Source organism: Trachypithecus francoisi, unplaced genomic scaffold (assembly GCF_009764315.1).
Source record: "Trachypithecus francoisi isolate TF-2019V2 unplaced genomic scaffold, Tfra_2.0 Lachesis_group14, whole genome shotgun sequence".
In the NCBI taxonomy this organism is placed as follows: Eukaryota; Metazoa; Chordata; class Mammalia; order Primates; family Cercopithecidae; genus Trachypithecus; species Trachypithecus francoisi.
Genome location: NW_022681459.1, coordinates 55,303,447 through 55,331,423, shown reverse-complemented (window position 1 = coordinate 55,331,423; position 27,977 = coordinate 55,303,447). Strand labels below are relative to the sequence as shown.

Here is a 27,977-nt window from a genome sequence, read left to right as displayed (position 1 = left end):
TTCCCGTTACCACTGCGGTTTCTGAGGCCCATCCAGCCCCTCCCAAGCCCAAGGCAACACTTGGGGACTGGCCATGACGACTGAGAGCCAGCGGGCCTGGGAGTGGCCCCTCCATGGGGGCGCGGCCCCTGCCCTCCCTGACAGGTGAGGCTCTGGCACTGAGACCAGGCAGCTGGAGAAGGGCCCCCTTGGAGCCACAGGCTGGCACTGGGCCATATTCATTCAGTCACAGGCCCTCCAGATGTCCTGCACAGTGTCCCAGCCAGGACCATGGGGAATGAGTGGGCCTCGGTGCTCTCCTCCCAGTGTTCCAGATGATTCGGGAGGGTTGCTGGGCTCTCCCCGCCGAGGTGAGGTGGCCCTGCCTGGAAGGAGCCGCGCTGGGCCAGAAGGGGCCTGGGGAATGTCTTCCCGAATTCAGATTCCAGCTTGTGGGGGGTTGTGCGTGCGGCCAGCGCCTCTGGGTGCTGCGGGCGTGGGCAGTGGGCCTGACCTTGACGCTGTTTGCCATTGGCAGCTGCAGACGACCTCATCACGGAGCTATGTGCCCAGCGCGCCGGCCGGCCTGGGTAAAGAGGAGGACGCTGGCCGCTTCCACAGCACCAAGAAGGGCAATTTCCACGAAATCTTCAACCTGACGGAAAACGAGCGGCCGCTGGCGGGTGTGTGTGCCGTGAGCCTGAGGTCGGGCCCAGCACAGGCACAGACGGAAGGCCCGTTGGGGGTGCTGTGGGTCCAGGAGGGGGTTGCCCTATGACAGGCCAGAGGAGGACGCCAGGAGGCAGTACAGGAGCCGGGGGTCATGAGGACTCTGTGGGCTCCAGAGGAGAAGGGCGTGTCTGTGGGGAGAGCCACCCACGCTGTAGCACTCCCCTGAGAGCAGGCATGCAGGTGGCCCACTGGGGACAGACTCCAGGGTGAGGCGTCAGGGCCTGCGGGGCGCTGGCAGGGGATCTGCCCCTGGTTCCATCGTGTCTGGAGAAACAAGAGCCGCCAAGGGAGAGGTGACTCAGGAGCCTGGGGATAGGTCACCCTTCCTGGGGACAGGTCGGCCTTCCCAAAGGGAATTCCTGTTAAACTAAACCGGGCAGCCCAAGGTATGTGCTGAGTGGCTGCAGAGGCAGCTGTGGAGAACTGAGTTTCGTCCTCTGCTAAGCCCTGGCCCTGCCAGTCTTCGTGGAGGTGGCGTCCTGGCCACACTGTCACTTCTGTTGCTCCCTGCTCTGCCTGGCTGCTTTCACTTTAAAAACGCTGCCAGTGCCTGGTGAAGAGGAAACATCTGTTTTCCACCCTCCGGAGCCACCTCACTCTTGCCAGCGTGCCTTCCTCTCGCGGTGGGTGTGACGTGAGCGCAGTGGGTGGATGTCAGGATCTGAGAGTCGGGACTCCCGGGTCCCAGAGTCAGGTCAGAGGCTGGCTATTTCCAGTGGAAAGCGTGACGGGCGGGCCTTCTCCCATTAGTGTGCGAGAACGGCTGGCGCTGCTGCCTGATCAACAGGGACCGGAAGATGCCCACGGACTACATCAGGAACGGGGTGCTCTACGTCACGGAGAAGTGAGTGCGGCCGCGGGGCCCTGTGTGGCTGCAGGGGAGGGGGCACAGGAGGGGTTGCCTGGGCCCTGGGATGGCGCGGCTGGCCCGGTGCAGGTTTTCCCGAGTGGTGGCCCTGGCCTCTCCCATGCTCCGCTCTTGCCGACTGTCTGGGTTCCCAGGGGAAAAGTGTTGCCTCCAAGCCGGACGCGGCCTGTGCCGCACTGCTGTCCTCCCTCAGGCCGCCAGGGATGCTGTCTCCTCTGGGGCCCAAGCAGTTCATGGGGAACAGGGGCAGAGTCTCCCAAGGAGGGAATCGAGGCCCCTAGCTAGTACTGAGGCCCTGGGTCCGTGTTGCTGTCTGCGACACAGTAGCCAGAAGAGGACTTTGACTCTTCTCTTGCTACACTCCAAACCCCCGAAACCCCAGATGTGGGAGTGCGAGAGCTGGCCTGGGGATGGGGTCTACTCTTGGTCTTGCCTGGCCCTCAGCCACCCCGTCCCCCACACCTGTAGCAGTGGCCAAGGCCCCGCCTCCCCTCTGCTTCTTGCAGAGGAGGTGACCTGGACACTCCCAGCTGGGACTCCGGGACGCCTGTGTCGCTCGCTGGGAATCCCAGGGGAATGGGAATCTCATTCCCAGCGTCCTGGGAACGGCAGTCTTAGGCTTCACACAGAGCAGTGGCCGTGAGTGTCTCACAGAGCGGTGGTCACGAGTGTCTCACACAGCAGTGGCCACGAGTGTGTCACACAGAGCAGTGGCCACGAGTGTGTCACACAGAGCAGTGGCCGTGAGTGTCTCATAGAGTGGTGGCCTTGAGTGTCTCACACAGAACGGTGGCCATGTCTCAGAGCGGTGGCCGTGAGTGTCTCACACAGAGCAATGGCCACGAGTGTCTCACACAGAGCAGTGGCCACGAGTGTGTCACACAGAGCAGTGGCCGTGAGTGTCTTATAGAGTGGTGGCCTTGAGTGTCTCACACAGAACGGTGGCCATGTCTCAGAGCGGTGGCTGTGAGTGTCTCACACAGAGCAGTGGCCACGAGTGTGTCACACAGAGCAGTGGCCACGAGTGTGTCACACAGAGTGGTGGCCGTGTGTGTGTCACACGTGCCGTGTCTGGTGGTAAGGGAGCATCTCTGTTCATCCCACTGGGGCCTGAGGGGCAGCCGCGGGAGACCCCACCTGGTGGGAGCACACGCTGTGGCTCAAGAGCCAGACGACGCCTGTCCGTTTCCCTTCCAGTTACTTGTGCTTCGAAAGCTCCAAATCCGGGTCCTCAAAGAGGAACAAAGTCATCAAGCTGGTGGACATCACGGACATCCAGAAGGTTGGTGAACCCCCCCACCCCCGTGTTTTCTTCATCACCTGACAGAGGCTGGCGAGGCTTTCCGTGTAGACCTCTGCCAGCCTCTGTCAGTACCTGGACACCGTGGCCACGCTGGCCGGCCATGGTCCGTGTCCTTGACTTGAGTCCCCGCGTCCCTGTGGGATAGCGCCTGCCTGGGTCCGCTTGCCTGGACCTGTGTCTCAAAGTGGAGGGGCTGGGTTGGAGCCCATGAGGTCAGGCGCCCATGCCCTGCTCTGGCTCCTGTGTTCCCCCCACCGTTATCTGGGACCCTCCCCACAAGGAAAAGCGCAGGGGCCCTGAGCTCGTGCCTCGGACACAGGTTTTCAGGTGAGAGCTCAGATGGTCGCACCCGCTCTGGGCGTTTTCTCAGCATTTGACTGTCACATGGAATGAGCAGGTGGGCGTGGCCACAGGTGCCTGTGGCCCCTTGTTCTCTGGGACAGGGGAGGCTCAGGGAGGCACTGGCAGGCACACTCAGCCAGGGTGGTCAGGGCCCGCAGCTCCCTCCTAGCTCCGAGCGTCCTGGGCGTGTCTGCACCGGCACAGGGGCACTCTCGCCCCATGGCAGCTGTGGGTGATCTCGCCCATCCGGCTCTGGAAAAAAGTGTGCAGTCAGGTGACCAGAAGGGGTGAGTTCAGGGCTGGGGTCCTCTCAGCCTGCCTGTTGGGTTTGGCAGTGCTGACAGATGGCCCTCTGGTGCCAGGCCCTGAGAGCAAGTTCTGGGGCCCAGTGCCCACCGTCAGCCTCCTCGGGCCTGCTTGTCTCCGACCTTCCTCAGGCCAGCTGCCTGGCGGTCTGGGATGGGGTGGGACGGACCCTTTCCAGGTCTGGTGTCTGGGCCACAAAGTGAGGAGGTGCCCACAGGTCCTTACCCTCTGTTGCTCGGAAGTCCTGGGTGCCCGTGGGCCCTGCCGCCTGTATGCCCAGTGGAGGAGGATGCCCTGGGCCTGCGGAGGCCTGTGGTGACAGCCATGCTTGCCCTTTCAGTACAAGGTCCTATCTGTCCTCCCGGGCTCAGGCATGGGGATCGCCGTGTCAACGCCATCCACTCAGAAAGTAAGTGCCGGGCGGGGGCCGCCCGGGGTCAGTGTGGGCCCAGGGGCCTGGCTCTGAGCAACCCTGGGACCAGCGTGGGGCAGACAGCCAGAGGTTCGTTTGGGCAGTGGGGTCAGAAAGCCACCCCCTCCCTCGCAGCAGCCAGAGCCTGGGGCTGCGTCCAGGTTGAGTTGGAAATCTTGCTGGGGCCATCTAGTCATGGGACAGACAGGGATGCTGGGCATGGGCGGCCCCTGCCTCAGAGACTCGGGAGGAGAGAGGCACGGGGCTGAAGCCTGGCTCTCCTGTCTCTTGGCTCTGTTCCCCTGAAGGCTGGAGCCTGGCTCCGGGTAGTGGGGGGACACCTGTCTTTTGCACCCAGACCCAAGTGACTGCGTGCTGGCCTGGGGCTGGTCTTGGACTTCGTCTTGGTCCTGGTCCTGGCACCAGCCTGGCTGTGCCATGCTCACTGGTGGCATTTCTTCCCTGCCAGCCGCTCGTGTTTGGTGCCATGGTGCACAGGGATGAGGCCTTTGAGACCATTCTGAGCCAGTACATCAAGATCACCTCAGCGGCAGCGTCTGGCGGGGACAGCTAGTATTGACTTGCCTGGGACGTTGCTGGGATTTTTTTCTTTCTTTTTTTTTTTTTTTTAACGATTTGGTAGTGGAAGCAATTGGACATCCTCATGAGCTTTTGCAATAATTCTCCTGGACCTGCGGTTCTATTGTGTTGGCCTCTGCATTTTATCGACCACGAAGGGGCCGGGGCTCACAGGGCTGGGGGCGCGTCTCTCCCACAGGGCGCGTCAGGCGCCTCTGAGGGCCACCTGCAGACTGGGGGAGGGGGCAGAGGCCCTCGGGGGCTCGTGGAGAGGACGCACAGGACCCCTGGCCCCGCCCTTCTCCGTGCCAGCCTGGACAGAGAAACCTCTGGCAACCTTGAGTCCCGCTCTCCAGAGGCCGGAAGCTCGTCCACCACCAAAGCCATAGCTGAAGAGTGCGGGGCCCTTCCTCTTGGGGACAGAAAGATGTCAACAAGGAGGGACATGGGGACCTTTCACCAACCACCGAGAAGCAGGCCTGGCAGTCCTCCTTCCTCTTACACGAGGCCCTCTTTAGGCATTTGTCCTTGGCGCGGGGCTGGAGCCGGGAGCCTGTCCCTGTCCCTGCCTGTGCTCCACGGGAGCAGTGAGAGTGAGAAGGGCCCACCCCGCGCTTGCCCTCAGTGTCTTTGGTGGCGCCTTCCTTGCTGGCCTCCAGGGCGCTCAGCACCACGTCTGTAAGGGCCCGCCTGCCGCTCTCAGCCTGACACGCCAGCCAGGAGGTCCGTCGTCGGTGACCAGTAAGGGCACGGGATGGTGCAGGTAAAAGCACATCTTTCTCATACCTTGCTCTTTGGAAGGCCCAGGAGAGCATCTGTGAAGGCCGTGGGAGGTGCTCTGAGCACTGTGGCGTGTCTGGCAAGTGGTCTCCAGGCTGCAGTTGCCTGGGCTGGTTGGGGAAGGGAGTGGGCAGGAGTGTTCCGGGTCCACGGTGGCCCAGGCTGCAGCCGCCTTTGGGCCGTGCCAGAGGCTCTGCGGCAGCTGCTGTGCTTCAGGGAACAACCGTGAGCCGAGGCGAGAGGCTCGGGCCTGCACTGCCTGCAGCCGACACGTGACAGTGTTCCCTCCCCCGCGTGCCTAGCAAGTGCCAGTCCGGGCACAGACCCTCCCAGCCCCCGCCCCGCCCCAGGGAAGTCTGGGCTTCCCAGGAACAAGGTGGCATTTGTGGAGGGAGCACCCGCAGGCCTGGTTTGCTGGGGCCGCCTGCACGGGGCGAAGGGAGGGAAAGGCGGCCTGGGCCTCCTGGAGGAGGTGCCGCCCCGCGGGCCTGCGCGTCTGCTGGGGCCGATCCCTCAGCTCGCTCAGCTTGTCCTGAGTCCCTTGGGTGTTGCTGAGATTGTTGTTTTTTGAAGAAACAGAAGATTATATTTTTACAGAGAGCAAGCTGTTTTTCTTATTTTTGTATCATTTTTCAGGTGTCATTTTTACCTTTGCTCCGATCCTCATTTGCTGGTGTGGGTGAGGGATCCGGCGGCACGGGCTGGTTTCACCCCCTTCACGAGGGGCTGCAGGGTCACACGCTGGTGCCGGGGGTGCTTTTGGGGGAGCCACGCCGATCACCAGATTAAGCACATGTCCTATCCCAGGCGGTGGAGTGGAGCCCTCTTGGCTGTGGGCCGCGTGGATGTCGGCGGCAGGATGACCGCACGGCGGCCTTTCCCGAATGGGGCAGAACCTGCTCTGAGCTGGGGGTCTGGCCCTGTAGGGGACCAGCTGTCTTGGTGCACCAGGGGCGGGGGACACGTCCCAGTGAACCCCCCCTCGGCGCCTGGGGCAACACAGGGTGGGCACCGACCCACCCCAGGGACGGCTGCAGAGGCCGTGCCCACAGACCATGGTCACCCCTCTCTCCCCAGGGCCCGGCCGTCCCCAAGGGTGGGTCTGGGGCCTCGGGGCCAGTGAGCGCCTCTTCTCAGGTGCTGGGATTCGGTCCCCAAACACAGCGGGAGGGGTCCCTGGGGCAGATGAGGCTTCTTTACCAGAGTCGGGTGGTTTAGTTCGAGTCCCTTTTGTGGAGAAAGGGAGATGAAAACTGACCACATGCCAGGTGTGGCCGCAGCCCCCCAGGGAGGGCCGCGTTCGGGGAGCGGGGGGAGGGGACGGGCCACCAGTTGGCTCCACTGCCAGCACAGGTCCTTCCTGGAAGTCCTCGGGAGCGGAGCGCAGACCGGCACAGGCTCCGGGCTCCCCATGGAGAGAAGCTGTAGTTTTTACCAAATTGTGTACATCTGGGCAGATGTTTAATTTCTATGACTAATCCCTGAACTAGATGAATGTTAAATTTTTTATGTCTGAAGCCTGAGTCTATTTTGGATCTGTAAATAATCATTGCCAGTGTGACTTTTGTTCAACAAAAGGATTGTACTGTATTAAGAACTGATGAAAAAAATTATCCTGTAACATTTTTTTAAGAAAACTTTGTTTGTTTAAAGAAAAAGTCTTGTATAAATTATAATTTTTATTTAAATAAACCTAAAATGCTTTGTGCTAAGGCTCAGGGCTGTCTGCCTCCTTGGCAGGGCCACACGCATTGCCGGTGGCCTGAGCCACCTGGGCCACCAGCCCCAGGCCCTCAGTGCCCGCTGCTCCCTGGGGCCCCACGGCTGCTGGCGGCAGGGCGTTCGGGTACTGACGCAGCCTGAGTGACGGCTGTGGGGTGAGGTGGGGCTGAGAAGCAGTCCTGTTGGATGTGGGCATTGGCGGCTGGGAGCAGGAGGCAGGGCCTGAGTTCCAGAAGACAGGAGGCCAGGTGGCGAGGGACGCGGCCTGCAGGGAGGGTACCCAGGGCTGGCACAGGACGATGTGGGGGAGGGGGAGGCAGGCAGCGCCTTGGGGTCAGGGTGCGTGTGGGCTTTGGCCCCTCTCCACTGTGGTGTCCTGGCTGCCTGGGGCTCCTGGACAGAGGGGTTTCCAGCAACACTTGGGGCTTGGTGCATCCAGATGCTGACACCAGACACAGAAGGGTACAAGGACCTGTCTGGCTTTTGAAACCCCTGGAGTTGGGCATAGGCCTGTGTCAGGTGCACCTGGTGCTGCCTAGCCTCTTGCACCTCAAGCCCACAGGAGCCCCCTGGGAGGCAGAGACCTCCCCAGGTTACACAGCGAGGGAGCTGGAGCCAGGAGGAAACCAGGTCTAGTGGGCTATGCCACCCTAAGGGGCACAGCTTCAGAAAGTAGGACATATGCATACTCCATTGACATAGCCAGCCAGCCACTGAGCCATCCATTCATCCACTGATCCATCCAGCTGTCCATCCATCCATCCATCCGTCCGTCTGTCCATTCATCCGTCCATCCACCCACCCACTCGTTCATCCATGTATCCACCCACCCACCTATTCATCCATCCATCCATCCATCCATCCATCCATCCATCCATCCATCCACCCATCCATCCATCCATCCATCCACCCGCCCACCCATTCATCCATCCACCTACCCACCCATCAGTCCGTCTACCCACGCATTCATCCACCCACCCATCCATCCATCCATCCATCCATCCACTCATCCACCCACCCATCCATCCGTCCATCCACCCACCCACTCGTTCATCCATGTATCCACCCACTCACCTATTCATCCATCCGTCCATCCATCCATCTATCCATCCATCCACTTGCCCACCCATTCATCCATCCATCCATCCACCTACCCACCCATCAATCCATCCACCCACCCATTCATCCACCCATCCATCCACTCATCCACCCACCCATCCATCCGTCCATCCACCCATCCACCCACCCACCTATCCACCTATCCATCCATCCATCCACCACTCCATTCATCCATCCACCCACCCACCCATTCATCCATCCATCCATCCATCCATCCGCCCGCCCGCCCGTCCGTCCGTCCGTCCGTCCATCCATCCATCCATCCATCCACCCACCCACCCACCCACCCAGCCAGCCAGCCTTGCATAGCAGGCCCTGTCCTTGGTGCTGGGACACAGCAGTGATGGGCTAGGAACCTGCCAAACACACCCTCACATTCTTCCCAAGAACACATCCATGCTGTGGTACCCACCGACCCCTTCCACCCACCCCTCTGTCCTCTTTGCAACAGGGCCTCCCCGCGCTTCTAACTCGGAACAAGGCTCAGACCTACCTAACCCGTCGGCAGCCCACACTCACCCCTCCATGCAGACGGGGCAGTGCGGGCCCATGGCGGGTGTCACGGGAGTTGGGCCATGGAGGAGGCGGAAGGGCCTCCCACGGGCTTCTGAGTGCTCAGGAAGGCCAACCTTGTGGGAGACCACCCACCCTCAGCCCACAGACTCTGTGCCTAAAACCGACAGCTTGCCTGTTCTGCACATATTTCATCATTTAATGTCAATAAAGGTGCCTATATATACCTCTGTCGCCATTCACGGGTGATTGTGATAACTATTTCAGTACGGTTGGTTTCCTTGGCAATCCTACGTGTTTTAATGCATGCGTTTTACATTGCTCAGGCTCATCTCTCGGCTGTACCTGGCTACCAGAGGGGCTGTGGAACAAAGGAAAGGTCACAAACCTGTGGGGCAGGCCTGGTGCTCTCTAGGACTTTTATTCTGGGGTGACAGGGTGCTGCAGAGCTTCCAGCAGAAGCTGGCACTCTGGCTGCCAATCAGAAGAGGGGTCACCCAGGGTGGGGGTGCATCAGGGAGAGTCCAGAGGGGAATGAAATTGTTAATGATTTTATTATTGAACCAGGGGTTCTCTTCATAGGTACTTGCTCTGTGTTTTTAAATAGTTAGTGGATGAATGTAATGAATGAATGAATAAATCAATCCGAAAGGACCACACGTGGACCAAAGTGAGCGACGCTGGCAACCCAGGGTTGTGGTCCATTCTGCTCGCCCTGCAGAATGCCAGGAGGCAGCACTCCATGGGCTTATGAGCTCCAGCAGCGGTTGGAGGACAGGGTTGGCCAGAGACTACAGGAGCCACAGACTAAGGGCACAGCCAAGGAAGGACCCCAAGACCCCGTCATGTATGGGCGTGAGCTGGGAAAGTCACCCGGGGAAGGACTGTCCGCTGCAGCCACCCGGTGCCACTGAAATCCGAAATCTGCCCTCAAAACCCCTGGAACCGGGAAGCCCAGCTCTGCCGTCCTCCAGGGGCCCTCGGGTCCACGTCAGCTGGAAGGGAGACACCTGGGATCACAGAGGGGCAGCTGGGGTGGGGCCGGAGCCAAGAGGCAGTGATGGACAGCTGACCCACTCCCTCAGACAGAAGCTGGCCCAGGCCCCTGCCATCATCTCTGCTTAACTCGGTACCAGATGTCACGGCTGGCATCGCAAGCGAGGGGAAATAGCTGGACCATGCACGATTGTAAAGAAGATACTCGGCTGTTACTATTTGTAAACGATATGATGACAGAAGACCCCCAAATTCACAGGTAAATTATCATAATAGGAGTGTGGAAGTTGCTGGTACAAAATGAGTCAGGGGAGGCCGTGAAGAAGCTCTCGCAGGCCTGCCTGTAGCACAACTCACCCCAGGACCCTCAGGACTGCGACGAGGGCGCCCACCCAGCGACGGCCACTTCCGCAGTGAACAGTACTGCCTCCTGCCGGGAGCTGCTGCGACCTGTGAACTTTGTTCTAGAGCAGCTTACGTGGACTTTTTCTTTGCCTTTTAAAGTGTCGCCTTTATCCCGAACACCCCCCAAAATGCCTACGGGCGTAGCATGCATATCCCGACTGCAATCCCTTTGCTGTTCCTGAATAAACTCTTTCTTAGGAGCGCTCTCTGATGTCACTTTAGGTTGACGGGAGGCAAGGTTTCTGGATATAACCCAACACATAAAAAACAATTGTGGTGGGCAGATCATGAGGTCAGGAGTTTGAGACCAGCCTGGACAACATGGGGAAACCCCATCTCTACTGAAGACACAAAAAACTAGCTGGGTGTGGTGGCACGCACCTATAATGCCAGCTACTCGGGAGGCTGAGGCAGGATAATCGCTTGAACCTCAGAGGCGGAGGGTGCAGTGAGCTGAGATCGCACCATTGCACTCCAGCCTGGGTGACAGGGCGAGACTCCATCTCAAAACAAACAAACAAACAAAAAATTGCATTTCTATGCAAAACATATTTTAAGATAGCCTCAAAGGCCAGTGTGGTGGCTCACACCTGTAATCCCAGTGCTTTGGGAGGCCAAGACGGGAGGATCTCTTGAGGCCAGGAGTTTGAGACCAGGCTGAGCAACATGGTGAGACTCTGCCTCTACAAAACATTAATGAAAAAAAAAAAAAAAGTCTCAAAATATGAACTTTTGGCTGGGCGCAGTAGCTCACTCCTGTAATGCCAGCAGTTTCAAAGGCTGAGGCAGGAGGATTGCTTGAGCCCAGGAATTCGAGACCAGTCTGGGCAACAGAGTGAGACCCTGTCTCTAGAGAAAATTAAAAAAAAAATAGCCAGGCATGGTGTTGCACATCTGTAGTCCCAGCTACTCAGGAGGCTGAGCTGGGATCGCTTCAGTCCGAGAGACTGAGGTTACAGTGAGCCGTGATCATGCCACTGCACTCCAGCCTGAGCAACTGAACGAGACGTTATTTACAAAAACGAAAAACAAGTTTTAGGAATAAATCTAAAAATTTAAAAGACTTTCATGGAAAAACTATAAAATAATTGAAAGACATGAATGAGGATCTATATGAATGGAAATAATGTCATGTTCATGGACTGGAAAAGTTAGTTTCACAATGCAAATGTCTTTTCAAAAGTCCTCAAGTACAAATGCAAATGCCCTCTCAAACATGTGGAGAGGGCCAGGCACGGTGGCGCACGCCTGTAATCCCAGAACTTTGGGAGGCCGAGGTGGGCAGATCACGAGGTCAGGAGATCGAGACCATCCTGGCTAACACGGTGAAACCCCGTCTCTACTAAAAAATACAAAAAAACTAGCCGGGCGTGGTGGCAGCGCCTGTAGTCCCAGCTACTCGGGAGGCTGAGGCAGGAGAATGGCGTGAACCCGGGAGGCGGAGCTTGCAGTGAGCTGAGTTCACGCCGCTGCACTCTAGCCTGGGCGACAGAGCGAGACTCCGTCTCAAAAAATAAATAAACAAACAATAAACGTGGAGTGAAAGAAGTAAGTTACAGAAGACAACACGTTTCCTTTGGCTAAAGAGCCAAACCTGCAAAACTAAACTCGCTGTTGGGGATACAGCCACGGACAGAGGCAGGAAGGCTTAGTGTGAAATGGGAGCGCCCTCCGAGGGGGGGCAGGGGGACTCCAGAGCAGGGCACAGAAGGCTTTGGGGCGGCGTTCAGTTTCCTGGCATAGGCGGTGGTGACACCTTGGTTCATTTTATTCTTGTTCTTTAAATTGTGTGTGTTTTCATGAAAAATATTTTGCTTTGAAAATAACAGGTATGTGTAAAGGAAAGCAAGCAAGCCAAGTCTGCCCAAGTAACTTTATTTGTGTCTTCTCAAATGGTTCAGATCAAATAATGCCATTTTCTAATCTTGAAACCAGCAAGATTGGAAAGAGAATGAGGCCGTCGTTTCACTCAGACTTTCACACTTACTCAGGATTGTATATTCAGGAACAAAGTCAAGCCCTGCCCTCGGAGGCAGGCTTGGCCCGGCCTCACTTCCTAATTAGAATAAACTAGAATCAGGTCCATTGCGTAACTGCTAATTGTTTTGCACCAGGGAGCCACAAAGGAAGCTAAAACTAACCTTCCTAAGTTATCCTAAGTTTTCACTATCTAACCAGCACTTCTGATTTTTTTTTTCCTTAAAACTCCAAAGTACAGGTGTTGTATGTCTGCTGCATCTGAAAGGCTCCCCAGAAATCAGAGCCTATCAAGCGGGAATGTCTGGGCAGTCACCCCATCCTGTGCGCAGACAGCAAAGGGCTCTTGGCGGGTGTCAGACACACGGTACCGCAACAGCAGTCCCGAGGTCTGAGATTCTGAATGTCAGCAGGTGGCTGGCGAATATCACCAAAGCCACTCAGGAACCGACCATACGGAATGGCTGGGTTTCTTATCAAACATAAAACGCTTCCTCTTTGGCCTGGACTGTTTTGCTAAAATTGTTAGTGGGTTTTAGGGCAGGCCAGTGTATGGGAAACTTTTTTTTTTTTTGGGATGGAGTCTCACTCCGTTGCCCAGGCTGGAGTGCAGTGGCTTAATCTTGGCTCACTGCAACCTCCACCTCCTGGGTTCAAGCGATTCTCCTGCCTCAGTGTCCCTAGTAGCCGGGATTACAGGCATGCGCCAACATGTCCTGCAAAGTTTTGTATTTTTAGTAGAGACGGGGTTTCACCATGTTGGCCAGGCTGGTCTCGAACTCCTGACTTCAGGTGATCCACCTGCCTCAGCCTCCCAAAGTGCTGGGATTACAGGTGTGAGCCACTGCGCCCGGCCAGGAAACATTTACCAGGGACAGTAAAGGCTCAGAAGAACCTTTTGGGGAAACTTTGTGAGGAGCATAATTCCAGAGGGCCCACAGCAGCCACAGCCTCCTGGCGTGACACCAGGCACACTGCCGGCGGCACAGGCTGCTGGGCACAGGCAGGCACAGCCAGTCTGGAAGAGTAGCCCATCTTAAATCTTTGGTTTCCTTCCAACCAGGAGCAAACGTTGGTAGAAAGAGCCGGGGCATATTTACTCTTTACACCCAGATTTCTCATTCAACCATTCATTATTAAACCATTCGGCTTGCACAGTGATCTCTGATAATATGGTCCATAAAAATCACCATTAAAGCTGCCCTTTCACCTGACCTGGGTGGGGCTGAACGAGGAAATGAGAAGTTTCCTGTATGCTTCAAAATATAAATCAATGCCACGACATTCTGAAAATGGATGCTGCCTGTGAAATGTGGAATCACTAAGGGAACCTCTGCAAAACCCAGCCGGCAGCATGAGGAACGGTGTCTACAGCGTGCTCCCAACGGCCACGGCCCCGCTCCTTACAGATCAAAGTTTAAGCCGCATATTCTTACATTTCAAACAAAACTAAGTTACAGACATCATCTACACAGGCATGGATACACACTAAACAAGGACGTAGCACACAATCGAGGGGTGCCCCGGGGAGTGGGGCGGGAATGCCCTCCAGGAAGAATCCTCTGGTCGCCGGAGCCCTCACGCTTCCGAGGAAACCAGCGACCTATCAAGGCTTTGAGACAAAAGACAGACATCCGAGGCAGTTTACACTACTCCGGCTTAAAAAGACAAGATGTTCAGTAAATATAGAGAACTCAGCATGAAGGAAAGACAAGAACAAATCTGGACCACGTGTACAGACCTCAGGGCCTGCGTCAGAGGAATCCCGCCGGAGTGCAGGAACGGCCCCTCCTCCACGACGGCCAGCTTCCTCCCGACTGCCCCCCAAGGCCGGCTGTGTTAAGCGCTTCGCGTTGAATGAAGCATGGGTATTTGACATTTTAACAGTAACAACCTTGCCAGTACTTTACACACTGCCAGCTTCCAGAGCGTGTCATCTGTGCTCCCAGAACAGACGCCAAGGTCGTGCTCCCAGCCGGATTGTCTTAGCCACGCCGCCGTGATGAGGCAGGTGTGGAGGCCCCAGCAGCCTGCCCGGCGCTGGTGTGGAGGCCCCTCCCGCGGATCACCTGAAGCAGGGCCGCGTTGCATTGCAGTTGCACAGTATTGTAAGGATCAAGCAGCGATGTCCTAACCGTAAACTAAGAGGAAGGTGAAATGAAGGCAAAGAGAATCAACCGCTTCCCAAAATTTGGCCACAAACCATTACAGAGTAAGTCCCGCAAAGTGGATCAAAGTGACCCACTGCTACCTCAGGCCCAGATGGTGTGACCTGCGTGGAAATCATATAATGTCCCTAAAATTATTGCAACAGAGCCACTAACGGGCCATTTTCTAAACTACACTGTTGACACTGTTAAAACCTAAGAGGCCAGTGCCCCCCAGTCAGCAGCTGCATCCGCTGAGAGTAACTGGCGCGGGCTGCAACCCGCAGATGCGTGCAGAACTGAAAATGCTAAATATGCACACAAAACTGTTGACAAAAGGGTTTTTTCTAAAATCAGGATTTAACTATCAAAAATAAATTTCTACATTTAAATGTATATATCGACATAATTGGTCTGTAATAATTCTCTTAAATAGTTTCCACACTTTCCCAGTTCGAGAGCAGAACGCCGGCTTCTCAGCTATGCGAGTCGGGCTTCAGATTCTCTTCAATTCCTCGTGCAAAGAGTCGAACCAGCTGGCAGTGGACTCTGCAGAGACAAGCGGCCACGTGTAAACCCCAGGTGTCCCTCACTCAAAGCTGGCCTGAGCCCCACTCCTGGACCACATGTATCCCTCACTCAAAGCTGGCCTGAGCCCCACTCCTGGACAAGGGCTGCCGTGGGGGCCCACCCCCCATGGAACGGTCAGACGTTACCGTGGGCTGCGGGAGTCCAGCCCACAATGACGGGTCCTGGGAGTTCAGTAATTCACTTAGACTCCCAGGATGCCGAGTTTGTACAGGGGTGCCGGTGGCCAGGTGGGAAATCTGGGCGTTAGTAGACCTGACTCGGACTCCAGCGCACCCATGGAAAGCAGAGCGCCCGCTCCAGTGTGTGCCCACTCTACCCACCCACCCATCTCCACTTCCTTCACAGTTCTGAGCGTGCAGGGTGTGTGAGGAGTCTGTGGGGCAACTCTGTGTGTGCACGAGATGTGTGAGGAATGGTCAGTTAAGAAAGACAGGTGGCCCAATGCCAGCAAGAGCCTTCGGGCTTGAGAAGCCAGTCGGGGGTCCCTGGAGGTCCCCTGCCCAGGGGCTCAGTGGCCACAGTGAGTCCTTGGGTGAGTTCCATCTTCCCACACAGGACAGCTCTGTTTATTTCTTTTATTAATGATATCACAGCCTCCTCAGACATATTTCAGTAACCTAAACCCCTTCATTAAGTGACAGGCTGGGGCAGGGCGTGGTGGCTCACGCCTGTAATCCCAGCACTTTGGGAGGTCCAGGTGGGCAGATCACCTGTGCCTGGCCACCATGGTGAAACCCTGTCTCTACTAAAAATATAAAAATTAGCCGGGTGTGGTGGCGGGCGCCTGTAATCCCAGCTACTTGGGAGGCTGAGGCAGGAGAATTGCTTGAACCTGGGAGGTGGAGGTTGCAGTGAGCTGAGACCTCGCCACTGCACTCCAGCCTCGGCAACAAGAGCAAAACTCTTGTCTCAAAAAAATGAAAATAAATAAATAAATGACAGGCTGTTTCCGTGGAGCTGAGCTCACACATACACAAATTATATTTTTAAAAGTGGCGTGCTGCTCAAGGCATAACAATATTTATCGAGATAGACAGGACGTATTTCAAGAATGCCTGTCCTAATTTTCAAATTATTTCTTTAACAAATACATATACCAATATTAAAAATAATTCCACTTCCCAAACTTGTAAAATGAGTTGACAGAGGAAAGTCCCTGTGCATGGCTGCCTGGGGTGGTGGGTGTTCCGGGGACTTTCTGACGGCCTCCTGCCATGGCCACCCTGACAGGAAGAAAGGGGGCGCGCGGACCTGGGCCTGGGGAGGGGCCGAGGCCTCCTTCTCCCTTAGGTTTCTTTGGATGCGAATGGGAGAAGCTTTCTTAGAGCCGCAGCTGGCTGGCTGGGGAGTCACTGAAAGTGGGGAGCTGTCCACAGAGATGCCTGCATCCTCTTACATGCTGTGACTTAAAGCACCCAAGGGCCATCTGACACCCAGCTTTCGGTGCAGACGAGCGTGGGCCTGCTGACCAGCCTGCCATCGTTCTCACGCGAGCCACACTCTGTTAACAAGTGTCCAGCTGGGCTTTCTTGAAGGAGACCGAGCTCTTACCAACATCTGCCAACAGTTCAGAATCCGCCTAGAGCTGTACAGTTCCCCAGTCTCTCTCATGTAATTTGCACGCCCACACCTAATTCAATGGCCTTTTGAAAAAATCAGCTTGCTTGTTACTGTCTTTCCACGGAGAAACAATTTTCTTTGCACTCAAATTTCATCTGGTAATGTGATATATTACAGATTTCCAAATACAGTGGGTCCCAGTGGGTGTGGGGAGGACACGGCTTCCCACCCTCCGCCCAGCCAGCCAGAGGAGGGGCGTGGTACCTGCCCCAGGGAGACCCAACATCCGTGTCTGGCCACACCTGCCTCCCCCAGGCTGCGTGGCCTCCAGCACGCAGCATCCCTCTGGGGCTCCTCCCCTCCTTCCCATCCTCAGGGTGACCTTCCCAGCCCTGCTGCCTCCTGCCCCTCCATGGACAGAGCACGTGCACTTGGTGACTGACCGTGGCCCTTTAGGCTAACGGTTCCCTGGTGGATTCAGTGGACAAAGGACTGCCCGTAAAGGCAGTTTCCTTTGTTTGCCTTTTTACATTTTTTGAGGGCCCCCACTGCAGCCCTTGTCCAGGAGTGGGGCTCAGGGCCAGCTTTGAGTGAGGGACACATAGGGTTTACCGCAGCCCCTGTCCAGGAGTGGGGCTCAGGCCAGCTTTGAGTGAGGGAGCTCTCTCACCTAGGCTGGAGTGCAATGGCAGGGTCTCAGCTCACTGCAACCTCTGCCTCCTGGGTTCAAGCGATTCTCCTGCCTCAGCCTCCCGAGTAGCTGGGACTACAGGCGCGCACCATCACATCCGGCTAATTTTTTTTTTTTGTATTTTTAGTAGAGACGGGGTTTCACCATGTTGGCCAGGCTGGTTTTGAACTCCTGATCTCAAGTGATCTGCCCACCTCGGCCTCTCACCTTTTGAATTATTCAGGAGAAGAGAGAGAATGCCAGGGCAAAGAGCCAGTGCCAGCCTGGAGCACAGGGTGTGGAAGAGGAAAAGATGAAACGGAGGGGCTTCAAACACCCATGAAAATTATCTGCAAAACAAAACGCTGCGGACTCGGTGCCCTGGCAGCTTTCCGGAACGTGGGTAATGACATCTCATTGGATATTTGACGTAGGGAAAGAAAAATGCATTTACAAAACATTCTTACGTTTTGTGTTATAAAGTCCTGGGGAACCCCCCACCCCGGGTGGGGCAGCCTGTGACAGACACCTCAGGGCTCACGGGGCTGGCGCTGGTGGCTGGAGGACTCCTGCACGCACCTGACCTCGATGGCGGGGCTGTGCAGCACCTCCCCGTCGCAGTTCCAGGAGCTGTTGGAGACGGCACAGCAGCAGGAGGGGTGGCTGCTGCAGATGTGCCCAAAGCGCTTCTTCCCCCCCTCCTTGAGGTCACTGTCCTCATCCTCCACGTGCTTCGATGTAAACTGGAATTTCTTGACGCGATAAACTTCAACAAAAGTGAAGTCAAACTACCAAGAAACAGTGAGAGGGATGATTCAGCTCTAAACGTCATCCGGGTGGGGCAGCAGAAAACCCCAGGCCAACAGCGAGTTCTCTCGGGCCTTGGTGCACACACGGCCCTTCTTGGAGGATGCAGCCGCTTGTGCGGGCCCCTGGGGTTCCCTTTCTGGGTGACCTGACGGCTCAGAGATGAAGGGAAACCTGGCACCCACCTTCCCCGGCGCCCACCTTTCCCGGCGCCCACCTTCCCCAGCACTTGTCAAAATGACTTCTAATGCTTTTAGAAACCACAGCTTATCTACAATGACAAATACTTTTAACAGAATTCTCGCCTGTAATCCCAGCACTTTGGGAGGCCGAGACGGGCGGATCACGAGGTCATGAGATCGAGACCATCCTGGCGAACAAGGTGAAACCCCGTCTCTACTAAAAAAAAAATACAAAAAAACTAGCCGGGCGAGGTGGCGGGCGCCTGTGGTCCCAGCTACTCGGGAGGCTGAGGCAGGAGAATGGCGGGAACCCGGGAGGCGGAGCTTGCAGTGAGCTGAGATCTGGCCACTGCACTCCAGCCTGGGCGACAGAGCGAGACTCTGCCTCAAAAAAAAAAAAAAAAAAAAAAAGAAACAGAATTCTTATAGTTAATTAGCAGTGATTTATAGAATTTTGTATTCTCTTTTTAACAAGCACTACTTAAAAAGCCACATAAAAATAGCATTAGACTAGATCTTAAATAGAACTTAAGTAAAAAAAGAAATGTGACTAAATTTGGAGACTGTGACCAAAAGTTCTGCTTCTCCCAACATGACTAGACTTAGGTCTTCCTCTGTGTGGGCTACAGAAAGGTGTAGCAGGAGGGCCCGAACAGAACCCGTTTCTGGGAACCTAAAGAGTCTATTTTAAGTGGCCTTCAAGGGCCACTTACATTTTTACTGTATCGCTTTGTTCTGTTTTTAACAGGAAGAGAAACAACAGAAAGAAGTTGTATTGTAAACATTCATACCCCTTAGTTTCTGTGCTCAAATATATGTGTGTGTATATATGTATATATATGTGTGTATATATGTATATGTGTGTGTACATATGTGCGTATATATGTGTGTGTATATGTGTGTGTGTGTGTGTGTGTGTATGAGATGGAATCTCAGTCACCCAGGCTGGAGGGCAGTGGTGCAATCTCAGCTCACTGTAGCCTCCACCTCCTGAGTTCAAGCGATTCTCATGCTTCAGCCTCCCGAGTAGCTGGGATTACAGGCGCGTGCCACCACACCCGGCTCATTTTTGTATTTTTAGTAGAGATGGGGTTTCACCATGTTACCCAGGATGGTTTCAAACTCCTGACCTCAGGTGATCCAACTGCCTCAGCCTCCCAAAGTGCTGGGATTACAGGCGTCAGCCACCGCACCTGGCCTCAAAAATTTATCTTTTTAAATGAAATTTTACAAGGAGTAGTTGTAACCAGGAGTTTAAAGTTTGTGAAATAAAAAAAAAATGTGCCCTTCCTTCCCTTGAATTAAATAATGAATTCCTACAATACATAAACCAGGGATTGCCGGAACATACATGACTCGCCAATGGAGGTTCCACGCAAAAGCACCCCACTTACCTGGTCCTGCTGGTTGGTGTGCCTGATGAGAAATCTCAGAAAATTGAACCTGGAGCATTTCCGGATAAGGATGAGGTCAGAAGACCCGTCTCCCAAGTGGGCAGCGGGGGAGAGGCCCCCAGGGCTCCGGCGACAAGCACAGGACATGTTTGTGGCGTTGATGGCCAGAAACTTCCCACAGACGACTTGCCACTCCTCCACGTCCTCTGAAGCAGAAAGAACCATGGAGACGTCACCGTTCCAGTGGCACCGGGCAGCGCCCTGCACTGGGATGGTGAGAGGCCATCCAGGCTCTCACCTGGTCATGCGTTTAGCGGACACTTCATGCAACCGCCTCTTCAGCTCAACACCAAAAACACCCACCACGGAACTGCCCGCTCCCCACAGGAAGGGGTACCCAACGGGTCACCTCCCGGAAGACAGGACTGTTGTCCCTCTCCTTACTTGGTGACTTGGACAATTTAAAACAAGGGTCAGCAAACCACGGCTGTGCGTCAGATCCGGCCGCCGCCCGTCTGTGTGTGGCCTGAGCGCTAAGAATGCTCTTCACGTTTCTAAATAGTTGAAAAAGGTCTGGCGCGGTGGCCACGCCTGTCATCCCAGCACTTCGGGAGGCTGAGGTGGGCGGATCACCTGAGGTCAGGAGTTCGAGACCAGCATGGCCAACATGGTGAAAACCCATCTCTACTAAAAATACAAAAATTAGCCGGGCATGGTGGCGCGTGCCTGTAATCCCAGCTACTAGGGAGGCTGAGGCAGGAGAATGGCTTGAACTCGGGAAGTGGAGGTTGCAGTGAGCTGAGATTGTGCCCCTGCACTCCAGCCTGGGCGACAAGAGTGAAACTCCATCCAAAAAAAAGAGAGAAAGAGAAAAAAATCAAAAGAATAGTATTTTGTGACATGTGGAAATTCTATGAAACTTAAATTTCAGTGTCCATAAACAAAGTTTCATTGGCAGATGGCCACACCCACTCACTGTCCACTGCCTAGGCTGCCTCTGCTGGACAGAGACTGTGTAGTTGCCAGGGCCTGAGGGGGTCACCAGCAAGCCCTCAATGGGAAGTCTGCTGCCCCACATTCTAGAGCACCCAGGACAGGAGTCCAGACTTAGCACCACTACAGCGATTCAGAAAGGGCAACGCGGCCTTTCACAAAACCTGCTGCCCTACACAGTCGTACACAGCAAGTGGCAGTGACCTGATGATGCCTGGGGCTAAGGAGAAATGGATTCCTGGTGCCAGACAGGAAAAAGGAAAAGCAAAGGTGGGCGGGGAGAAGAGGCAGTGCCTTGAGAGAGGACGGAAACCAACGCTCCAGCACACACAGTGACAACACGGAGCCTGTGTCTTAGGAATTACCCGCAGCTTCCAAACCGTACAGCGCTTTCTTCTGCTCCTCCTCCAGCTGCTGCCTGCTTTGCCTGCAAACAAAGCATCTGAAAGACAAGAATATCATCACCTTTTAAATATGGAGCTGCAGGTGCAATGCGTATGCTTGACACATACAGATGTATTTACATTCTTTACACATACGAAAAAGTTCCATTTCAAAGGCTTAACTAAAAATATTTTTTGGCATATTAGAGGTTTCAGAATGAGACCTACTTTTAAAATGACACATTCAACATGCCCTTCTCTAAAAGGTTTGGACATGAGGAGAAGCACAGCATGAGGACGCTGAGGTGCCACCTAGAGACGGTGTCTGCCTGGCCCTGCAGCCAACATAGCCTGGCTGGGAGAAAGGGCCAAGGCACTGGTTCCTCCTGCAGACTCCTGGGATGAGGACTCATTTACTTTCAGATAACAAATCATACAGGGCTTATCCGTTCCAGTCAATAACAAGCAAATAACTCAGAACCATCGGCTTAGAACTTAGTCATTCGCCTGGCACATCCTGCTGGTCTTGGGGGGCTGCTGGCTTCACACTGTCAAGCAGGACAAGTGTGTGCACGGGTGGAAATCGCTATCAGCCGCCGAGTTCTCGAATGCAGTGACGCAAACAGCATCTGCCTCTAAATATTCTCATTTTACGGTCTCAAATTCTTCACTTAAAAAAGGAAAGGAGCTAGGAGAAGGAGGTTCTGAAGTCTGCATAACTTAAAAGGAAAGGACAAAGTGAGTGTCCTTCACAAAGGCACAGCTGTCTCCACAGCCGCGTGTTCTCAGCCCCAGGCAGAGCAGAGACAGGATGACCATTCAGGCGCCCTCCATGGCGCCACTAGTGAGGTCATGCGGCCTGGGACAACGACGTTTAGATTTATTTAAGGTTCTATTTACACTGGTTGGATATTACAGAGTACACTGTGTGGGGGTGGGGGGCGGGGATACACCACCGAGGAGTCACTGCTTGTTCATTCATGTATACACCATTCCAGAGCCTGTACTGGCCAAACCGGGAGAGCACAGCGTTCTCAGCTGTGGTTGACTCCACTCAGCCTCCCCTCCCTGGCGGGATGCCTCTTTCCCTTTGCATTGCCTCTCCCTGGGCGGCTGCCCTGGCTCTGCCCCCCAACCCCTGGCACCAGCCCTTGTTGCCAGCCCAAGCCTTCTTGCTGAGGGTCCTCTGCCTTCCTGTGGGGTTGAGGGTGTGGCTGGCCTGGGCTCTGCTTACTGTAGAGTGGGCTCCTGCCTTGGAGCATGGGGCTAACACGGGTGAGGGTCTCAGCCAGGGGTGTGGACAGGAGGGTCGCTACTGAGAGCACACACTCCAGCCAGCTCTACCAACAGTCTTGCCACCAGCGCCCTGCACGCGCACGGTCACCGATAAGGCATCTGCCATCCTTTCCTGCCTGCATTTTTCCTCCATCAGGCCCCCACAGGGTGCAAAGGGAACCCCCAGGAGGGGTAGACCCTGTGCTCGGCCCCCACTCCAACAGTGGGTGTGGGACCCTCCTGCAGAGTCCTCATCCCTGGCACAGAAGAGGCTGCCTGCGCAGGCCATGAGGACAGAGATGGGGACAGCAAGCCCCACGCACGCCTAGGCCATCATGGGCATCAATAGGCATCGTGTCTCTGGGCACGCTGCATCTAGCACCCTCCACCACATTTGGAAAATACTTCCGCATTCATCTTCCTAATCGTTCTGCTTTATTTCCCGTCATTTGCAAGAGAAACACACAAAAAAATGTACTTACCCTGCCCGGCAGGGTTTCCCATCCCTTGGAGATCCCACCGTGTGTTGTGCAGGGAGGAAGGACACGGTCCCTTCATAGCAGTGGTGGGAGAGAAAGGTCTTCAAACCTGGAAACAGAGTGCAGTGAAGACAAAGCATCCACAAGGGTCACTGCTTGGTTAGGATGCTGTGCTGGGCAGTGTCAGAAACGTTGCTGAGAGTGCATCTGCCTAAACTGTCTGTGGGAGGGAGAGGCCAGGCCTGCTTCAGGCAATGTCACCATTGAGGGCAGTGGCAGGATCTCTACCCTCCCGCGGGACAACAGCACGTCTAGTCATGGTGCTGGTGCCTTCTGACACCCACTGATGCTGGGACAGTCAGGGCTCTGGCCACTGTCAACGCCAGCAAAGCGGGGCCTTTGCCATCAGCCACCCTGCGTAGCCTCGATGACGTGGGCTGTGGGCTTCAGTGGCTCAGGGTCATCCCCTCCACCCCTTCATGAGGGTTGGCGATGCCCCCACCTGCCCCAGGGCGTGGCCCCCACTGGGGTCAGCCACAGCCCCTGTGACGTCCTAAAGAGCTCAGGACAGAGGCCAGGGCCGCTGCCACCCAAAGTCTGGGGCTGCCCTCCAGGCAAATGTGTGTGCTGTCCATGGGCTGCCTGCAGCCTGGCACCCGGGGCTGTCCGGGAAACACCACCCAGCAGGATAGCAGGGACTGGGCAGGAGGCAGGAGGGGGGCCCTGGGGTGCCGTAGGCCACACCAGGAACCAGGCCATGTCCTGAGTGTCTCAGGGCGACGTCATTCCTCCGTGTCTGATGCTGGGGCTGGTGCTGCCCTGTATGACATCTGGCAGTGACAGCCTGCAGGGAGCCCGCCCCCAACCTTACCCCGACACACAGAGGCCTCCATCCTCCCCACACATCCCTGCCCACAGACGGCAAGCCCGCAGCCAGTGTCCACCGTCCAGGGTGGGGGAAGCTGCCGGCAAGAGCGGTCTGGCTCCCAGGACATCTGTGTGCCTGAAACTCAGCTCCCAACTGTCCCCAGGACAGCCCTGCCTGTGGGTCTTGGACCTGGCATGGGCCAGGTGCCTGGAACGCACTCAGTAGGCGAGCCCTTCCAGGCTGCAGCTCCGCCTCCCTGCATGGTGGCTCTGGCCTCTCTCCCTGCTCCTCCCATGGGGGTCCCATGAGGACATCGTGTCCATGGCTCCGGGAGGAGGCCAACCCACCGGTCAGCAACCTTCCAAGCCCGCTCCCCGCTCAAGTGCAGGGCGCTGGGGGGCAGCTGCCTCATCACCCACATGCAGCCTCCAGGGTGGCGCCTCACTGACTTCTGACGTCCCGGTTTCTGTCTGCCCCTAGATGGGTCCCCAGATGTCCTTCCGGCACCTAAAACTCCACTTGGCTCACCAGGATGCGTCACTTCCACACGCTCATTCTCCTTCAGTGCCCTCTGTACTGCCCCAGAACAGACGGACGCTTTCTGCCTCACAGCCACCGAACCCAAACCCACCTTCTTGAAAGCATCTCAGGCCCTGTGGCCAGGACGGGGATCCCGAGACCCGGAAGGCACCTCCTGCCTTGGGGCTCTCATCCTGGTGGGAGGGACAGAGCTGCAGCCACTGCCTGCGGCGATGGGCTGAGGGCCAAGGGAGGGCCAGGCATGTAGGGGGCTGCCTGCCACCCCACCCCAGCAGGCAGGGACAGGGAGGGGGCGTCTCAGAGGCCTTGCTGGGCAGAGCCACACTGGGCTCAACAAAGGGCAGCTGGGCAAATGGCACAACCCAAACTGCTTCCTAAAATCCTCACGGCTTCTCTAATTTTCTCAGTATTCCCTTTGTTAACAAGCCTTAGATAAATACCTAACTTTTCCATTTCCTAGGTTTTAATTTTCAAGCCACACTAGTTTTTTAATTTCGTTAGATCTTTTTAAGCTTTGTAAAGTTTGCCAAATTACTATTTCTTTCTCTCATAAGAAAAGGGTTAAGATTTCAGTATTAGGAATTACTCGATTTAATTTGATACAGATGTATCTGAAAGCGAATTGCAAAGAGCCGGGAAAGTCGACTGGGCAGCGAGAATGGCACACCTCACAGTCTCCATATTCTTCTTTTCTTTTCTCTTCTCTTTTCTTTTTTTCTTTTCTTTTGAGACTGAGTCTGGCTCTGTCGCCCCAGCTGGAGTGTAATGGCCCCATCTCTGCTCACTGCAGCCTCCACCATCTGTGCTCAAGGGCTCCTCCTGCCTCAGCATCCTGAGTAACTGGGGTGCCCGGCTAATTCTGTTTTTAATTTCTGTGGAGATGGGGTCTCCCTATGTCACCCAGGCTAAAATTCTACTTTCCTTTTTTCTGAGACAGAGTCTCGCTCTGTTGCCCAGGCTGAAGTATAGTGGCACGATCTCGGCTCACTGCAGCCTCTGCCTCCCGGGTTCAAGCGATTCTCCTGCCTCAGCCCCCTGAGGAGCTGGGACTATATAGGCACCCACCACCATGCCTGGCTTGTTTTGTATTTTTAGTAGAGACAAGGTTTCACCATGTTGGCCAGGCTGGTCTTGAACTCCTGACCTCAGGTGATCCACCTACCTCAACCTCCCAAAGTGCTGGGATTACAGGAGTGAGCCACTGCCCCTGGCCAATTCTATGTATTTTTAAAGTTCTCCTTTCCCAGCATTTAAAAGCTGCTGATGTTGCATCCACTGCCTGACGCATGCAGACTGCACCTCTTGTGCCTGAGCTCGAACCAGCCTTCATTTCTGGTTCATTCTAAGCTCTGTGGTTGGGCAACAGGTTACCACCATCTGGCCCGAGGCCCCAGCAGCAGCGCCGGGAGCCTGGGGGACCTGTGGGTTCCGAGGCCCACCCAGACCTGCCATGTTGGATGCTCTGGGTTCTTCCTTGCAGCCTGGGTTCTTCCAAGCCCTCCAGAGGATGCTGGTGCCCACCACAGTCTGAGGACCCCTGGGCTCAAGGAAGAGTGAGGCAGGGTAAGGGCAACCTCTCTGTGCCTGTTTTCTCAGCGACGCAGGAGTACCTGCTGGGGCGAGAAGAGCACTGTGCAGAATGAAAGCTTTTGGGCTTCGGGGAGCGCGGTGCGGCATTCGCTCACGCTCGTCCTTCTCTGTGCCCGCCGCGGCCTAGCCGTAGGAAGGCAGAATCTTGCCTGTTTTTTTCATGGACACGTCCCTGCATCAAAAACCAGGCCCAGCATAAAGCAGGGGCTCAGTAAATACATGCTGAGTGAGGGTATGTCACTTACATGGCTAGCTACGGTGTAACTCCAACAAAACCACGAAACCTCATGGAATGAAGTAAAGGATACTTGCGCCTGAAGTGACGGACAAGCTTCTGCACAGACATCCCAGGCTGAATTTCTGCACAAAGTTCTTGCCAGTTTGACTAATAAGCTCAGAGTGATTATTAAACTATTGTTTTCCAGGTTGGGCGTGGTGCCTCACGGTTATAATCCCAGCACTTTGGGAGGCCGAGGTGGACAGATTGCTTGAGCTCAGGAGTTTGAGACCAGCCTGGACAACAGGGCAAAACCCTGTCTCTACAAAAATATACAAAAAAAAAAAAATTAGCTGGTCAAGGTGGCGTGTGCCTGTAGTCCCAACTACTCGGGAGGCTGAGGTGGGAGAATCGCTTAAGTCCGGGAGATTAAGGCTGCAGTGAAGCGTGATCGTGCCACTGCACTCCAGCCTGAGCGACACAGGGAGGCTGTGTCTCAAAAAATTTTTAAAAATATATTTAATAAACTATTTTTTTCCAGTTAACACTTCCACTTGACCTGTGTAGGGGGGCCTCTGTCACCTGCCTACCAGATGTGAGAGGCCGGTGGCCTGGCATCTCGGGGTGCCAGCACCTGGGGTTCTGGAGTGAACTGCGTCTGTCATGGTGTCTATTCTGTGGCTTACGCTTGGGTCCAGTAGGCAGGATCTGGTTCAGAGCAATCCAGGTTCCAGTCCAGACCCCGCCACGTTCTGGCCACGGCACAGTTCACGAGGCCCTTAGCTTCCCGTCTATAAGCAGGTGGGGGCCCACCTCTGAGGTGATTCGTGGATTCAGTCAGGTAACGTCTGTGAAGGCAGTAGAGGCACGACCAGTGGGGGGCGAGTCTGCATTATTCTGAGTTACCTGAAAAGTCGTATCTGGCAAGACCCAACCATCGTTTCTTCTCACTGTCCTTGATGATGTCCCCGTAGAAGCCGTAGCCCAGCAGGGACACGGAGTAGCGGAGGAGTGTGCTGTTGTGGTGGACGGAGGACACATCCATGGCCAGCGAGTCCCCTGCGGGAGAGAACAGCCGTGAGGGAAGACAGCCCCGCCCCATCCACTCCATCCCCTTCAATAGCACTTTGCAAACATGGGAGTTATGTTTAAAAAGTGTGACGCAAACACAAGGCATTCAATGCAGGGATTCTCTCTCTTGGGGTGTTGGATGCCATATTTTTTATTCAAATGGCTGAACTTCACTCAAATTTCTAAAACAGGCTTGGGGAGCTGTCCTGTGGGGACTGAACAAGAGCATATCCATGAGGCTCATGAAATGTCATTAACTGAAAGGATGGTAGTTTGAGGATGAAGAAAAAGCACATGGCATTTTAAAACACAAAATCAAGCCAAGTGCAGTGGTTCACACCCGTAATCCCAGCACTTGGGGAGGCCGAGGTGGGTGGATCACCTGAGGTCAGGAGTTCCAGACCAGCCTGGCCAAAATGGTGAAACCTTGTCTCTACTAAAAATACAAAAATTAGCCAGGCATGGTGGCTTGTGCCTGTAATCCCAGCTAGTGGGGAGGCTGAGGCAGGAGAATCACTTGAACCTGGGAGGCGGAGGTTGCAGTGAGCCGAGATCACACCACTGCACTCCAGCCTGGGCCACGGAGTGAGACTCTGTGTCAAAAAATAAATAAAATAGGCCAGGTGCGGTGGCTCGCGCCTGTAATCCTAGTACTTTGGGAGACTGAGGTGGGTGGATCACCTGAGGTCAGGAGTTCGAGACCAGCCTGGCCAACATGGTGAAACCCTGTCTCTACTAAAAATACAAAACGAGCTGGGCGTGCTGGCAGGCACCTGTAATCCCAGCTACTTGGGAGGCTGAGGCAGGAGAATCGCTTGAACCCGGGAGGTAGAGGTTGCAGTGAGCCAAGATCACACCACTGCACTCTAGCCTGGGCAACAAGAGCGAAACTCTGTCTCAAAGTAAAATGAAGTAAAATAGAATAAAATAAAATAAAACGTAAAATCAGAAGTAGGCCGGGCACAGTGACTCACGCCTATAATCCCAGCACTTTGGGAGGCCGAGGTGAGAGGCTCACTTGACCCCAGGAGTTTGAGACACAGGGAGAACCCGTCTCTACAAAAAACCACAAAAATTAGCCACGTGTAGTGATGCCCTTCTGAGGTGGGAGACTGAGGTGGGAGGATCGCTTGAGTTCTGGAGGTCGAGGCTGCAGTGAGTCAAAATCATGCCACTG

General features: G+C 55.2%; 2 protein-coding genes and 1 pseudogene across 12 annotated transcripts in view; 1 reads left to right on the top strand and 2 right to left on the bottom strand.

Moving 5' to 3' along the window:
* The window catches only part of GRAMD4 (GRAM domain containing 4), a 102,062-nt gene extending 95,046 nt beyond the window's left edge, over positions 1 to 7,016 (top strand). For 8 of the 9 annotated variants that reach the window (XM_033233556.1, XM_033233555.1, XM_033233560.1 and 5 more), the window contains 5 exons: positions 518 to 662; positions 1,462 to 1,555; positions 2,777 to 2,861; positions 3,871 to 3,939; positions 4,412 to 7,016. In XM_033233556.1, the coding sequence (XP_033089447.1) occupies positions 518 to 662; positions 1,462 to 1,555; positions 2,777 to 2,861; positions 3,871 to 3,939; positions 4,412 to 4,516 (498 nt within the window). In that variant the 3' untranslated portion in view covers positions 4,517 to 7,016. The remainder of the gene's footprint in view (positions 1 to 517; positions 663 to 1,461; positions 1,556 to 2,776; positions 2,862 to 3,870; positions 3,940 to 4,411) is intronic. The other variant, XM_033233554.1, reaches the window with a different exon arrangement.
* A 4,899-nt stretch (positions 7,017 to 11,915) lies between these two features.
* LOC117096303 lies at positions 11,916 to 14,153 on the bottom strand (annotated as a pseudogene). The gene has a single exon (XR_004442445.1). The product of XR_004442445.1 is annotated as an uncharacterized LOC117096303 (transcript).
* CERK (ceramide kinase) overlaps positions 11,916 to 27,977 on the bottom strand; it is a 56,269-nt gene continuing 40,207 nt past the window's right edge. Inside the window, exons 8-14 of one of the 2 annotated variants that reach the window (XM_033233550.1) lie at positions 26,636 to 26,788; positions 22,518 to 22,623; positions 20,743 to 20,819; positions 19,829 to 20,017; positions 19,385 to 19,590; positions 17,581 to 17,789; positions 11,916 to 14,729 (exon numbers count right to left, since the gene is read on the bottom strand). In XM_033233550.1, coding sequence (XP_033089441.1) covers positions 14,657 to 14,729; positions 17,581 to 17,789; positions 19,385 to 19,590; positions 19,829 to 20,017; positions 20,743 to 20,819; positions 22,518 to 22,623; positions 26,636 to 26,788 — 1,013 coding nt within the window. In that variant the 3' untranslated portion in view covers positions 11,916 to 14,656. The remainder of the gene's footprint in view (positions 14,730 to 17,580; positions 17,790 to 19,384; positions 19,591 to 19,828; positions 20,018 to 20,742; positions 20,820 to 22,517; positions 22,624 to 26,635; positions 26,789 to 27,977) is intronic. The other variant, XM_033233551.1, reaches the window with a different exon arrangement.